Source organism: Plectropomus leopardus, chromosome 14 (assembly GCF_008729295.1).
Source record: "Plectropomus leopardus isolate mb chromosome 14, YSFRI_Pleo_2.0, whole genome shotgun sequence".
In the NCBI taxonomy this organism is placed as follows: Eukaryota; Metazoa; Chordata; class Actinopteri; order Perciformes; family Serranidae; genus Plectropomus; species Plectropomus leopardus.
The window spans coordinates 6,041,198-6,057,333 of NC_056476.1; the positions used below are offsets into that span (position 1 = coordinate 6,041,198).

The 16,136-nt window shown below is 41.6% G+C and overlaps 1 protein-coding gene across 3 annotated transcripts in view; it reads right to left on the minus strand.

The window, feature by feature from the left end:
* slc8a3 (solute carrier family 8 member 3) overlaps positions 1–16,136 on the minus strand; it is a 161,107-nt gene that overhangs the window by 124,754 nt on the left and 20,217 nt on the right. For 2 of the 3 annotated variants that reach the window (XM_042500097.1, XM_042500095.1), the window contains exons 1-2: positions 15,558–15,982; positions 3,657–5,524 (exon numbers count right to left, since the gene is read on the minus strand). In XM_042500097.1, the coding sequence (XP_042356031.1) occupies positions 3,657–5,437 (1,781 nt within the window). In that variant the 5' untranslated portion in view covers positions 5,438–5,524; positions 15,558–15,982. Of the gene's footprint in view, positions 1–3,656; positions 5,525–15,557; positions 15,983–16,136 lie in introns of those variants that run through there. The other variant, XM_042500096.1, reaches the window with a different exon arrangement.

The window sequence follows — 16,136 nt, forward strand, 5'->3', positions numbered from 1 at the left end:
AGCTATGTGTTGCAGGTTCAAAGGTGGAAATACTTGTAAAAGGCGTCCAAATGCAGCACAAGAACAGTGACGTCGCTCCAGGTTTCACGGGGTTAACACAAGTCTTTCTGTTATATTGAGAAGTTCTGAACGGATAATTATTTGACCATAAAGTTTGACTGTTCTCTCAGATCACTACCAGCATTTATCAACTCGCAGCACGTCAAGTCGTGCACTCTCACAACGGAGCGTTGCTGCACTGTAAGAACATCTAACTCGCAGCACGATGCGCAACACAATGAACAGATCGATAGACCAGCATTCCCTCACAATGCCAACAACATCACCGCAGTCTCATAATAACAGTCTTTCTCCACGTCTCTCCCCTCTACTCCCCCGGCAGCCTTCAGGCCTGGCCCATAAAGCATCTCTCACATAAATCAAGCAAAACCCAGAGAGCTCAGCGGGCCCCAAGAGCACGCTGATCACCCCGACACTCATTCCCCCGCCACTGGTCTCCTGGGCTGCTGCAGCCCCGAGGAGCCCACACCCTGAAGCACAGACCCTTTCGGTGAGCCACAGCACGCCGAGAGGCTCCTGATTGTTGGGGGGGGGGGGGTGTCACAGAGGCATGTCACTTTGATTCAGAGCCTGCAGACCAACGTGTAAGATGCAAGCGGATGAAAGCTGTGGAATAAACAAATCAATATTTCTCAATGCTGCAGACATACCAGTATCCCAGAGCACCGCGGCACATTCACACAAGCCTGAAGTATCATACAAAGCATGGCCCTGCTGCTACTTATACTACAGGAGGAGGGGAGGTTACTTTAAAAATGTATTCCACTACAGAATGCATGCCCTAAAGTATATACTGTATATACTGAATGCATTGGATTATTTTTGTAATACTTTCTTGCTGAGCTAATTCATTTGGGTCAGGGGTCAGCAGCATTTACTGCCAAAAGAGCCATTCTTGACCATAAAATAATTGTAAAAATCCTGTCTAGAGCTGCAAAACATATTTAACTTTGTCTAACATGTACTATCAAATTCTCTATTTTCCACCGGGACTGATCCGGTTTTGGATTTGAAATTCAAACCTAGCCTCACTTGGGAATAGGTGTCGACAGATTATCAGCCAGGCTGATTATTGGGGCCAATATTTGGCATTTTTATTTTCATGATGGCTGATAAAAATAATTGATTAAAAGTGCAGAGAAAGTGTCAGCATGGGAGGAACATTTTCTTCATAAAACCTCAGGGAGCTATTTTGATTAAACATTTGCTGAAGGCATTTAAACAAAGTTTTGCATAAGAGTTTGTTAAATGCCAAATTCTAAATTTCAACAGAAATATTTTCATTTTTATTGTAAATACCAGTTATCAGTTATAAATATTGGTTTTGGTCTCATTAAGTACTAATAATCTGTATCGGCCCTGAAAAAACAATATCGATTGAACCCTACTTGGGAGACTCAATGGCCACTGCTATTGAGGTTTGACAAAATCTTGGCAAAGAGGCACCAGGCTGTAAGGCAAATATTTGTTAACACAATATTTATATCTGATAACTGGGATTTACAATAATGTGTATATGTGTGTGTGTGTGTATATATATGTATTTGATACAGCTATTATTTTTTTCAGCCACAGAGCTAACAACAATAAAAGTTTAGAATTAAAAAGCAAAATAAAGAAAAATGTTATGTAATTTCAATTACATTTTACATTAGCATTTAGCATTACTTGCTAAAAATGACCCACAACACATCCAACAGAAAGTAGGTTATTGTTAGGGATGTTCATTTACCAGAAACTTTCTGCTTGCTTACAGTCCCCCTCCAGCCAGCTGCTACCTTAGTATTGGGGTGTTTGTGTTGTTATTCCTCATTTCATCTTGACAAATCAGCTGTTCTTTGTCCATAGCGGAGCTCTCAAAGTGAGCAACAGTAATAAACAGAAACAGGGCATTCGAAAAAACTTCAGCTCAAAACAGCAGCGCTGCATTGCTTGTGGCCACATTACCATATTAAAAAAATGCAGTCAAACTGACGCTCGCTTACATTGCATTCAGTTAGGACACAGTTTAAGAGCAAATTAAACAAATACAAATAAAGTAATTCTTGGAAGTATTCTATTTTTTACAGGCAGTGACTGTATTCAGAGTACCACCAATTTAAATTGTTACTGTACCAGACTACAGTGGCTCATATTTCTTATTTTAAATACATAACTTAGTTATATGGTTGCATCGGTGTGAGATTTCTACGGTAAGACAACTGCTCAGAAAATATCACAGTGCACAGTATTACACAATTACTATGAGTATTATTAACAGTTAGAATTAGCCTTAAAGAAATGAAATTGTTGTTTTTGGTTGAGCAAATACTTTTGATCATCTTTTAATGGAAATATGTGTAAAACAAAAAAAAAAAACAGTCGAGGGGGAAAGGAGATCTGCAAGTGCTGGAAGATTCTCCGTCTGATTGAAATTTTTTTCAGTGCAATAGATAGATAAATGTACACAGTATGATGTCAATTTTAATACCATGGTATACCTTGAAACTAGAAGATCGCTTTTACCCTACTCGGTTACTTGTATTGTGTTACTCCCCTGCCCTGACAGCACAGTATGTTGCTGTTACTGCAAAAATGCCAAATATGCCCACTCTGTTGTATGTTTTGTAGTGCAGTTTTGTTCACAGATGGTACAGCTGACAGGACTACATAACATACGAAATTTACATAAAACATCCCTATTACTCAGAGTTGCTTACTACCAAACTGCAAGCTTTTTTATAGCATGGCTGCCTCCGGTCTTGTCACTCACTACTACACAGTCTGCCTGCTAACCAAAAAGACAGCAATACTGATTATTACATGGGTCTGAGCTTGGCCTTTGACCTTTGTTTTTGTAATTATCTCTCTGTCTCTCTGGTATACTGTTCTGTTTTTCCATTCTTCTTTTAACTGAAGCAGACATGACACAGGAACAATAAAAAAAGAGCAAGACTATTCAGAGTTCGACAAAACAAAAGCAGCAGGGATTAGAGAAGCTGGAAGGGGGGGGGTTACTTAAGGACTTCCTGTTTCCACACTTGTGTGACGAATCCCAAAGTTGAATCCCCATTGCATGCGACACACACAGAATTGCTACCAAAGTGCTCTGATGAGAGTAAAATCTCCTGACAGGAAAACAAGGGGATGTAGAGTGCACGCTCAGATGAGAGGGAGCGCTGTCTAACCGGGAAAAGAAGCGTTCGATATTCACAGAGTGATGAGTGCAAACAGCACATGAATAGGTTACCAAAGTATGTTCTAAATTAAATGATGTCAAGAGGCAAGGAAGACAACATCTTTGTATCAAACGCTGAATAAGACGCACACCTGGCAGACTGCTGAGGAGCTTTGAAGCTAGCTATCATATCTTATATTCTGCACCAATCGTCTCTTGACAGGTTTATCACCATCAAAAGTCGAAAACAGAACACACGAATCAATGAGATGCAAAAACAAGCGAACAAAGATCTTATTTATGACTCCTAAAAACAAGTCACTTTCAATAACCTTGGATGATTAAAAATCAGGCATTAGCCAATCATAAATCACAGATGACTCATTAATAAAAACCAACTACCCAACAAGCATTAGAAAAAAATGAATTGCTCACTCACCAGGTTTCATCGTTTTTGAACTCCAGCTCTCCGTAGGTGTCTTCGAAGTCCTCCCCTCCTCCTTTGGCAAGTCCCTCCACGGTGCGATAAGGCACAATGACCGTCCCCCTCGCTCCAGAAGTCCTCAGCACCTTCACTTCCATAATACCCATGCTCTCGCTGACGTGCACTGAGCCACTCTCAAAAGTGAAGATGCCTGAATGATCGTCGTCCAGAATGGTCACAGTGGCCACGGTGGGGAAGCCCAGCATGGCCTTTGGGTACGGGAGACTGTTGGGGGACAGCACCTCGTCCTCCGTCTCCAGGACACGCAGATTGTTGAGCCGCACAAAAAAGTGCTCATCCTCTTCAAAGATGTCGTCGTCAATGATGCCGATGTTTATTTCCTTGATCATCTCGCCTGGTTTGAACACCACAGTACCCTCGGAGAACTCATAGTCGGCCCCGGCGTTTGCCGAGCCGTCCTCTGTCTTATAATCCACGTAGATCGTCTTGTTGATGTCGCCACCCTTTCTGGTGATGGTCAGAATGGCGGCGCCACAGTTCTCGAGGCACTGGTACACGGCAGGCTCAAACGCAATCCGAGACACGTATTCTTCTGGCTCCTCCACATGCACCTCCTGCACACTGGCGCTCTTCTTCGCCTGCTCTGCGACGTGTTTCTTCAGGATGTTTCCTGCGCCGGTCATCATGCGTGTAGCTTGGATGCGATAGAAGGCACGGCTCTTTTGCTGGTGAGAGAGAGCATAGTAGTTGGCCATCTCCACCAGCTGATCCAACTCTTTCTCCGGGTGCTTCTGCTTTAGGTCTTTGAGGATGCGGATCATGTCGCGACGGGACTCGTCTACCTCTTTGCTCTCGATCAAACCAATAAGATTGCTTGCCGCACCTCCGTCCATGAAGTGGGAGTTGACCATCTTGCCGTCCATCTCAATCCCTTTGGAGCGCTCTGCCTCCGTCTCGATGATGACGCCCCTGTGTTTGTCGGTACGATATTTCTTATGCATGAACTTGTAGAAGAGGAGTCGTCTGTCTGCCACCCATGCAAGGAGTACGCATATTGGGAAGAAGGCCAGTGTGAGCAGACCCTCCCAGACCTGGACCACATTGGGAGAAAACACTGCCAATATCATGTAGAGCCAAATGTACGCGAAGATGCTCCAGCCTGCGGTGACAAAGAACACTCTGAGGTGTTTGACCTTGCGTACCTCTCCTTGGGGAATGACAGACACGCAGAGGCCAATGATGACAAACATATTGAATGCTGCACTGCCGACAATTGTGGCGGGCCCAAGCTCACCAGATCTGAACCCATGTCCGCAAACCTCAATTACAGAGAGCAGAATCTCAGGGGCGGACGAGCCCAAGGCCATGAGAGTGAGGTTTGAGACCGTTTCATTCCACACTCGAATGGTAGTGGTGGTTGTTTCTCCATTGGGTCTTTTGATGACTAGTTCCCTCTCCTGGGATGTAATGACCTCAATGGCCGCCATGAAGCGGTCGGCAATGATGGACACTCCGAGAAACATGTAGATCATGGCCACAAAGTACACAATGACCCGTGCAATCTTGTCTCCCATGGAGGGATCCTCAGGATACCAGATGGGCAGGATGATCCCTGGTTGACACTTGGAGTTTCCCTCACAGGTCGCATTGCTGGGGGTTAGCAGTGGGCTCGGAGTGGTCCGGGCCTCAGTACAAAGAAAGGCTACAGCCACAGAGACCAGCCCCAACCAGAGGCAGGCTGACGACCCTGGCTTCACAGGCCTTGAACCCTCCATGCACCCTCCTTCGTCTCAAGGGTCCTTACCACACTGACAGTCCCCCTGGGATCCAGCACTGTGCTGTGCTTTTTCTCCACCTGCCACCTAAACACAACAAGACACAAACAGCAAAGATTATATAGATGTTTATTCTACCTTTATTATAAGACACATACAATAGAAGCAACATGCAGACAGAAACAACATTAGTAAAATAATTGCATCATGTTTTTTGGCATCATTTGATATTATATAGGAGTTGCAATTCACTCTTGTTTCCTATATTTTTAGATTTTCGACATAGTGTCCACAATTTTTGGAGCTTCCTTTCAAATGTGTGCTGCTTATCTGTGAGCTCTGCCCAGAACAACCCAGTCTCACTCCCAACTCATCAAATACCAATGCTTGGTCAGTTGCCCTCGGCATCAGATACCAATGCACCCAAGCCCCCTTTAGCAGCGGTAGGAGACACACCAGGTGGCAGCAACTGCCATAGTATAAAGAACAAACTAAGACGGACAGGAGTGGAGGTGGATGAGTCAAACAAATCTGCATCAAACAGACCTCTGTTTATGTCCCATAAGAAACAAAAAGTCAGTTATTCTAACAACCTAGTGTGCTAGTATGTGTAACATAGTACGTGAGCTCTATATGTCACGTGGCATTACATTACATTGGTAACAAACACCTATTTTAAGCCAAACACTTGTGTTTGTAAACCTATGTGCTTTTGTTGCTTAAACCCTTTTAAAACCTTATCATCTAAGATTATTTTGAAAAGACACTGCATTTAACAAGCAAAAACTCTACTGTTGTCACAGTAGCTGACTATGACAATTGAGGACAAAATAAGACATTTGAGGACGTCATCTTTGGCTTTGGAAAACACAGATCGACATTTTTCACAATTTTCCAGCATATTATGGACCAAACAAACAAACAAAAAAAAGAAATTGATTAAAGGTCAGTGAGGTACCCACACGAGGTCAAGCATCATAGTTTAATGTGTAAGGCCACTGACTGCTGACTGCTCTGGACCCTTCTGTGTGTCTGAAATAAAGTTCTGAATGGATCAAGCATCTGTATTTGACGCGCTGGGAGTGAGAAAGTGTTGCCAGGATCCTCTCAAACCTGAAAATTTGTGACAAGACAAGTTGAAACTTGCAAGTTCTTGCAACGCTAACTAACTTGGCCAATGGGCTTCGCTACAAGCCGACTGGCTGTTGAAACAATCTTACGTTCTAGGTGGCGTTATCAGCCAGTTTAGGTCAAGAGCTAAGATGGGGCAGTCCACATCCCTGCAATTTTTTTCTGCAATGTTTTAATGTGGTCTAAATTCGGCATCAGAAGAAAACCAAAAAAAAAACAGGAAAAGAACAGAATCTCTGCAGATAAATAGACCACTACACACTTCTAGTGGGTCATGATTCATTATTGAGAGGAATTACTTTTGTATGAGTCGATACGTTGTTTAAATCCTGCATAGTATCCCATAAATGCATTTGCATTTACAACGCATTTGTTTTAGCAAATAATACATTACATAATGATTCAGTAATTAATGTTTGAGTAGTAGTGTTAGTGCAAGTGTGTAAGACTGTGTTTGCATTGCACATGGAGAAACACACACTGTGTCTGAGGCAAGTAAATAATTTAAATTATTTCACTGTGCTTCTGTCAGACTTCAGTGACAATCAGTGAGTTTCTGCCTCCTTCTTTACAAACAGCATGAGACCTTTATGTTATCTATGAGAGGCCGCCTGGAAAAATACTTCCCCATGCTTAGAAATTCATGAGATTTTCAGATCTGTAAACCGCTGTGTGAACAATATAGATAACATTAGTTTAATAAAATCATAGCCCGCAGGCTGATTTCTAATCACAAAGTTTATTCTGAGTTCAGACGTGGATACGTGCGCCCAATAATGTGGATTTGAGCGTGATTGTCTGAGATCTCAGGGGTAATACACAGCTCTGAACCAAACAGCTCGCTCAGCAGGCGTGCAATGTTGCCAAACTAAGCACTGTCCAAAATGTCGCATTGGCAAAAAAACAGCAGAGGGGAGGCAGGAGACCGTCAAGAGGCGAACTGAAACAAAGGGTACAGATGTCCCGTCCAAATTCATTATATACCGAGCTCTAAATGCACACTTACCACTTCCGCAAGAGAGAGCAGCATTACAATAACAATGCAGACATTGTCCGAATTCATAAAAGCTCGGGCTAAGCATCTTACGCACCTCTTCAGCTCTTATGAGATCGGACTTGACAATTCTTTTGATGCTAACAGCTGAGGCCAGAGGCAACGGGAGCATGAAGAACAGTTAACCACCCCAAACTTAGAAGACGTGAGCTGCTTTTAGAGGGAACACGGGGGGTTTATTATAAAGGCTCTCCTCTCAGTGGTACCTGTGATTATTTGGTGGTTCAGGAGGAATGGGTGGGGCCCCTCCGCAGCCTCCACCACACCTTCGGGCCCCTGAGACGCACAGACGTCTTAGACGGAATAAGAATTGTGTCCTCGGAGAGACACGCACACATCACTGAATTCACTGGAGGATTCAAATGTTTTATTACTGTCACATTTGTTTCTCTTTGCTTTTGTTGAGCTAAATGTAGTTTGAGTTTTTCAACATTTTGTTCCTAAAAGTGCATTTTTGTGTTCTGATTCCTGGTTAAAGGGCTGATTACCTCTGGGGCCGCCCGCACTAAAAATGTGTACAGTACGCACTCGTTGCCCTTTAAGGCACTTTGGATAAAAGCATCCATTAAAAGGCATATGTTATGCTGTGTAATGCAGATTTCTTATTTGATTTAACACTAGTGCAGCACACTGGATCTGAAGAATAACTCCAACTACTTGAAACTCCCAGGTGATATTTTTGGAAACGATATCCGCCATCCAGACGGACCACTGGCCAGTTTGGAGAGCTGACAAATTTTTCAACGGAGGTGTAGATAGTCAAACAAGAGCTGGCATATTTGATCACTCACACCAATTTTAAAGCCAAATATCATCTCTGGAACCTGAGCTGTGTCAACACACATCTAATATCTGCATGAAAAAAGTTTCTCATCTGCAAATTAAGGCTTTAAAAAACCCATTAATACATTCTGGAATAAATTATTCCCAGTATTTCTAATTTAATGGTTCATAGATACTATCACTACGATGAGGATAGTAATGCAAGGGATCATGACCTCAATAACATTCAGAAAGAGATGTCTTTCCAGAAGCGCTTTTTTTTAGAGGTGGTAATACTTTTAAAATGTAGGATCTCTGAGCTTGAAATGAGATTTTTCAGTTCAAAAAAGATGTTGATTGCAGAGGGGATGACAGCAAATGGCAGCAGAAGCAAGAGACAAGGAACTTAAATTTAACTGAATCAGCAGAGCCGTTTATATGGACCGGAGCCAGCTATGCAATCCCTGTGAGAACCGACGGCGCTGAGCACAAACAAAAACAACAGGGAAATAATTGAGTGACAAAGTTGTAACTTAATGAGAGAAAAATTGAATAAAAAATGGATTTTACAGCTGTTTGGACTTTTATTTCTGTCTGAAAGTTTAATACAGAAGCTCACCTAAACTTTTAGGAATAAAGAAAAGGCTCAATTACACTACACAAATACTTTTATTTAAAACGTGACAGCAAGGATGCGTTATAACAGCTAGCACAAAGCTAAAGGGAGATCCTCCTCCTGTTTCAGAAGCAGAAGCACTGCTGATCGTCTAGCTTCTCTTCCTTGTCTTTTTTATTGCATGGTGGCTGGTGAAAGAGCACAAACTGCAATGAGGTAGAAACAGACGCAGCTTCCAGAACTTAAAGGCTAAATAGCCAATCAGTAAGTTATAACCTGAAAACAGGAATGATTAAATGACTGTTCATTTAATTGTCTGGTGATGTAAAAGAGGAAGAGTGTCCTGAATCCAAAGTGTCCAGTTAAAATCACCTCGCCTTCATTTTATACTTAAGATTACAGCATTTGTAACTGGGATCAGTCTCATTAGAAGTTATCTAAAAATTAATCTTGTTGTATTGGAAAACAGTTGTCAGTATTTACACATTAAGCACAGAGAAATATTAGCATTTTTGATGAACATAATTCCTATATTAACTCTGCTTTTAGCTTTGTTTTGGTCTGCACCGATTCCTGAGGGAAAAATCTGGATGATAAACTAATAATCCTTTGTGTTCACCAGCTAGCCGGCCAAAAGGGGAGCTAACTTATTGCATGTAATGTTTGATTTAGGGGAAATGTACGGTCATTTTTTGCTGTGAGCAACCCATCACCAAAAAAACACCCAGGTTCGGTACCAAAACACCACTGAGAAAAGCAACAATGTCTCGATGGCTGAAATGCCACTGTAATATGTCAGTAATTCTTGTAATTCATGTGATGTAATGTGATATCTTGCTGATAAAAATACTAATAACTGCAGCTTTAAATCAGCTGAAATTCCATGTCCTTTAACCCTGAGTAACTGCTTCTTTAATGCAGACAGTAGTAGACTCTCTTGTCTCCACATGTGGATGTCCGTTATCAGACTACTGAAGGAGGACAGTGATAAAAAAGAGTAAAATGTGCTCAGCCAGCCTGAATAAACAGAAGCACAACAAAATGACAAACAAGCCAAATACCCGTAAATCCAAGAGCAAACTACCAGAGTGACACGGAGAATTTTAAAGACATAAAGGCCATACAGTAACAGTGGACACCGGGAGTCAATCGCCCCCTAACTACTTCCTGCCTGCTCCCATTACACATATAATTTCACAAGCTGAATAAAGCCATGCTCAGAAAGATTATTTTGTGATTGTAAACTGTATTTGCGCTCATTCCCAGATCTCCCAAAAGACACATTAGATATTTGCACTTTTCTAAGTAGTAATTTTATTTTATTTTGTGCATGTAAAAATTGATTCGTCACCCTGTAATTTCTCCTCAGTAAAGCTTTAAAAACGCTACTGGTAGGACGGCTACGTCCTCTACTGCTACTGTTATTAATATTACCACAAAAGTATTATTGTACTGCCTGTACCAACAGTAATAACACTGGTACCAACTCATACCAACACCATTACTACTTCTGCTGATCTTACCACGACTACCACAGCCTGAAACAAGACTGTTAAAGGGGTACTCCACCCTATTTCACCTCGTTCTGTCTCCTAAAAACTTTGCTCATATAGTACTAATTTAAAAACAACACATATGTTAAAGATTTTTCCATATACAGAAATATTACCCAAATACAGCTCAAATGTCAACACCGTTCGTAAATGGTGCCTTTTTCCCTACGAGCTCTGAGGGTGCTGGGACACACATTTCCGATAATGCTTTATAATCTCACCCCTACTCATATTTTGCCATTTAGGCAGAAGACCCAGCGTTTCTAAGGGGCTGATCACACCGAGACACTTCGCTAGATAAGGGTCCCAACAAAACTATTGTTTCCCAATGGTACAGCATGCCTGTCGGGTATTCCTCTCTTGCTGCTGTGCAACGCGTTTTTTTAGCGATTTTCAATATTTTCACTTTTGGCCCTGCACATGCTCCACAGGCCCACCCAGCTGTCTTTTTCCAGTTGCACTTTCAAGGCGTTTTTGGAGCGGTCATGCCTGGAGTGATGCCTCTCAGTGTGATCGGCCCTTAAGATGACGCCAGGGACAGTCTTTTGCATTGTGTGTTGACAAAGAAGGGGTCGGCAGTTAGGTTTAAAGAACAAAACTAAGGGGTTATTTTTGGAAAGACTGAGGGTGTCAGCAAAAAACTCCTGGCTTGGAGTGCCACAAACCCAACCGCAAAGGCAGCAGCATATCACAAAAATACACCCAGCTTTGAGTCCCACAAATAATTTCAAGTTCAATGCTTTCTGGACCTATCCACCTCCGCTGCCGCCCACCCTAAGTGGACTTTCGTGCACTTAAAACTTTGCCCGTTGCTCTGAGTGTTTAACACTGATGCAGATGGGTTTACATTGGATTCGGTCAAAACCCTGGTGTATCTCACACAGACGCTAAATGGTGCCCACTGCGCCATTATAGGGACGCGGGGGACACTGCCCAAGCAGCGTATTTTGACACTCTGGGAGTGAGACCCAGTTACATAAGTTAGTAAGTCCATAGTGTGGTGCACTAGACCCTCCCAGACTGCCCACTACATGCCAGTTTGAGAACCATAGAAGATATCATACAACAAGCTTAAACAGTACTTGCTGTGACTAGCAGCCCCTTTCAGGCCCCTTTAACCCTTTGAAACCTGGAACAACATCACTTTTCTTGTGCAGCATTGAGGCGCCTTTCACAAGTATCTAAATCTTTGATTGAATTTCTTTTAAACATGAAAGTAAAAAGGCAATAAGCAACTTAGCAAGAAATGTCCCACAAATTGCAAGAAATTACTAGATTTAGAAGTATACATTTTAAAAAGCTAGAATTATAATTATTTTTGGTGGTTTTTTTAGATAATTTTAATGTGCTTTTTACTTATTTCTTGCTACTTTTGAGTCACTTCTTCTTCCATTGCTGTTGAAAGAAGTCAAGCCAATTTGCTTAGGTTTCAAAGGGTTAACAAAACCTTAATGTTAAAAATAATGCTTCCGATAGAGCCAGTGAGGATAGCTTGATTGACTGATAAACTATTTAAGAGACAAAACCAGACATTGTTATAAAGCAATACTGTAAAGCTTATCAATATTACATTGCAATGATTACATCTCAGACAGACGGTTCCGGTGTGCGACCTCACAAGGATTTTGTATTTTAAATATTGATTTTCCAGCACGACACAAAGTTTGTTGGCCGCCGTCAGCTGATGCAGAGTGAACGATTCCATTTCTCCATGTGTACCAACATTAGAGCCGTGACCTCTAAATTAGGAGCTACACAAAACAATTTGCATACTAATTACTGTTTTAAGGATTGCATTTTGCATTGTGAATGTAGACGAGGACTGTCGCCGGAGTTTAATCAAGACTGTTCAGCTGCCTCCGAAAAATATTAAAAATCAACTGAAGTTGCTCAGAAAAGCTGCACAGGAACTTAAGAGCCACATTGCAACTGACATCATCGAAATTAAGGGTGAAGTTCAGCTTTGACATATTCCAATTAAGTCCAGCGCTGACCTCCTCAACCACAAATAGTTGAGGTTGAACCCACTTAAACTCCATTTGCACAACTTTTAACCACTTTCTTCAGAAAATATGAGGAAGTGGATATTTAATAAATGAAATATCACAGAAACTTTGACTTAAAGCCTCAATATTTATAATGCAATTAACATATTAGAAGTATAGTATGTGACGGCTATAGAGGATGTCTTGCATTAGTAGTATTAGACGAAAGTTTAGAAAAAGTCATATTAATGCCATGTAAAAAAACAGACAGTAGAAATCCCCAAATTTATCTTTTTTCACAAATCAGTATTAAAATAGGGGAGAGCGGGGTTGATTGGGTCAGTGAATTTTCCATCGGGGACCAGTAAAGCCTTTTTGATGAAAAATCAGAATTTATTTCTTGATTATATTTTGCATTGTTTATCTGAATCTGTGACGCAACAGTATGTAATTACAGTCGAATAAAAAGTACAACAGTTTTCTCTAAGATGTAGTGGAGTATAAAGGGGAAAGGAATACTTAAGTACAGTACAAGTACCTCAAAATTGTACTAAACTACAGTACTTGTACTTAAGTTACTTTCTATCACTGTGAATGTTAAAGTATTTTATAACAATTTTCAAAATAAAATGTCAAGATTGTAAAAATAAAAAAAAACAAAAGTTACAGTTTTCCCTGGTTTTAATTCTCTAAAACCTGTGTCTTCAACAGAGGGTTCACGACCCCTACGGGGTCCTAAAAGTTACTTCATGGGGCCACAAATTACTGCTTGATAAGTTTTAATTGTTTTTTTTTTTTTTATTGTGCCTTAAAAAAACAAAGTAGCATTATTCCAACATATTATTAGTGAGGATAAATTGGCCCACATTTAATTAACAGTGCACAACATTAATGATAGGCTAACTGTTAACCATGAATCCTTGTGTAATCATATAGCCAACACAAAGTCATTGCACAGCACATTTTTGTCACTGTGCAGCATCAGTACAGGCGGTGAACTAGTTAGCCAACAAAGACAGATAAATCTATAGATACCTACATTATCATTGTACAAGCACAATTAAATTAAGTTTGTGATTTGTGCACGATGCATCAAAAGGACAGTCGATAGAGAGTGTAGACACTATTTAGATGAGCAAAATAGATTTATTGACTACTGCACTTCTATACGCAAACTGTCTACAAACAACTAAAAAACAGCCTAAAAGGGAAACAATCTAATATGACAACAACAGTCTTTGCAAATAATAAACAGATAAATGTGTTTGCATTTACGTGCTATTGAAACATATTGGCCGGTGAGCTGTACAACTATACAGAGTGTACGACATTCTTGTGATCCACAATGGATCATTTTGTAATTTTTCGAGGAAAAGACTCTGACACACCGTCCACCTCAGAAACCACCGGCTCGAGCACAGACTTTGAGGCTAACACACATAGCCAGGCGACAACTGCTGCTGACTTAGCAGCTACAGGCAAACGAACAAAGACCCGAAAATATTCAGAGACATTCTCAAGTGCAACTTAATTTTGTGTGATTTTAGAGGTCCACTGCTCTCTCTTTGACTTTAGGGGCTCGGCTGAAAAACGCTGAAGACCCCTGATTTAGACTATCATAGTAATAATGTCATTAAAGTCCAAACTTATTAAATTCCTTTAGTATAATGAGCTTTGAGTCATTTTTACCACAATAAGAAGGAAAAACTAGATAATTTATTTTTATTTTCAATTATATAATATGTGTCCAAATCAACTGAATAGTAAGTAAATGAAATAAGTTAAGGAAGAAAATAATGTAGACTTTAACAACTTTTATAATGCAAGAGGAGCTATGATAACCAATCAGTTCATCATTTAAGTAACTTTTAAAGTGAAAATGCTCAAAAATCTCTTAGAATTTGTTTTCTTCAGATATTAAACAAAATATCCTTGGCGTTTTGGGGTTTTTTTTGTTTGTTTTGTTTTTGTTTGTTGGCTGTTGCTCAGACTAAACAGGCAGCTGGAACATATAAACCCTGACTTTGTGAAATTTGTTTTTTGTGCATTTTTTTTTTATTTTTTTTTTTTTTTTATGATTTTCTGGAAATTTCATGGATCAAACAAGTAACCGATTGTTAAACTAAAAACAGATACCTGCAGCGATAACTAGTCTAACTCCAGATGACTTCCACATCTATTACAGTGGATTTAAACGAGAAAAGCATTATTAATGTTTGATTCCGTGCATCGTGATCGCCACCCTGCTCTGCTCCCTGACTGATGCAGACAGCATTATGGCTGAGACAGTTGCTGAGAGCAGAGAGCGGCTGCTGCTCTGCCCACAGATCTCCATCCACCTTTCCCTATTTTGGGAACAGGGGTCTTGTTTAAGGAGGCTATTTGAGACGCGCGTAAACATGGACTCAGCAGACACACGGAGAGCCTCAGCTGTTGCTGATTAATCATCATAAGGGGCCGTTTTTTGCTCACTATACCGGTGTCAGAGCTACCTGAGGAGGGAATCCCTGCTGGAGCACCCAGAGGCCCGCACCATAACTTATAGGGAGCATGCAGGCCTGCGTGGAAAGATGCACAGAGGATATACGAGGCTGCACTCTCCTGTCTGAAACTGAGGAACTCTAAACAAGCTGTGCAGAAAAATATCAAAGATTCACGTATTAAAAAATCCAGGTGTTCATCCAGTCAGGAGCAAGAAGTGCTCGCCAGGATGTAACAACCGATATTTGCGTTGACAGACGCCTGTTATTTTAATGGCACACCCATTAGACGGTATCACGATCCGTTTCAGCCAGTTGCATTGGATCATATCTGCACAGTGTTACGGGGAGCGATGGGAGCAGGTTAAAACCTGGGCAGCATGAAGCGCTCCGGAGTGACGGACCCACATCTCATCACTTATCGGCTGCAGATACACGCATCTTGAAATAATGCCTGTCACACAGAAAGCCAGCCCGATCAATGCATTAACACGCTGATTATGAAATATCACAGAGTTTGCATCATGCGTTATTCATACCTGGATTTGTATTCCGGGGAGTTTATGTAGAAACTGCGAAATAGCTCCTGACCGCCCCCTTTATTATTGTTTCTCCGCGCAGATCACCCTCTTAACAGTCTCAATATAGCCTCGCTGTTTGGATCTCGTGGACCAAAAAATCCCTGCCACTGTGTCGTCCTCGTGCACGCAGAGTCAGGTCCCCAGGCTCGGTATTGGCGTTTGGATCAAACCGGCCAGAGGTGATCGCCTTTCGTCCTCTCCTGCCTGGGCGCCCTCCTCCCCAGATCCTCCCTGTCTGACGGATTGACCGGGTCGCAGAGCTGTCAATGACAAGGGAGGAGGAGGAGGAGGAGGTGGGGGGGAGTGCTGTATTTTAAGATTAGAGATGGATGTTGCGAGCCCCTGTCCGCACGGCTCTCCCTCCTCCTGCAAGCCGTGAATCAGCGCTCTCCTCCTCCCCCTCTCTGCGCGGCGATAGCGCAGGAAATCTATGATGTCGCTCCTGGAGGTGAAGCAGTTCCTCTGCCCGGCTACACAAACGGCACACTGCGATTAATATTAAACACCGTGTTACATTAGAAACGCGCTCAGCTGTGC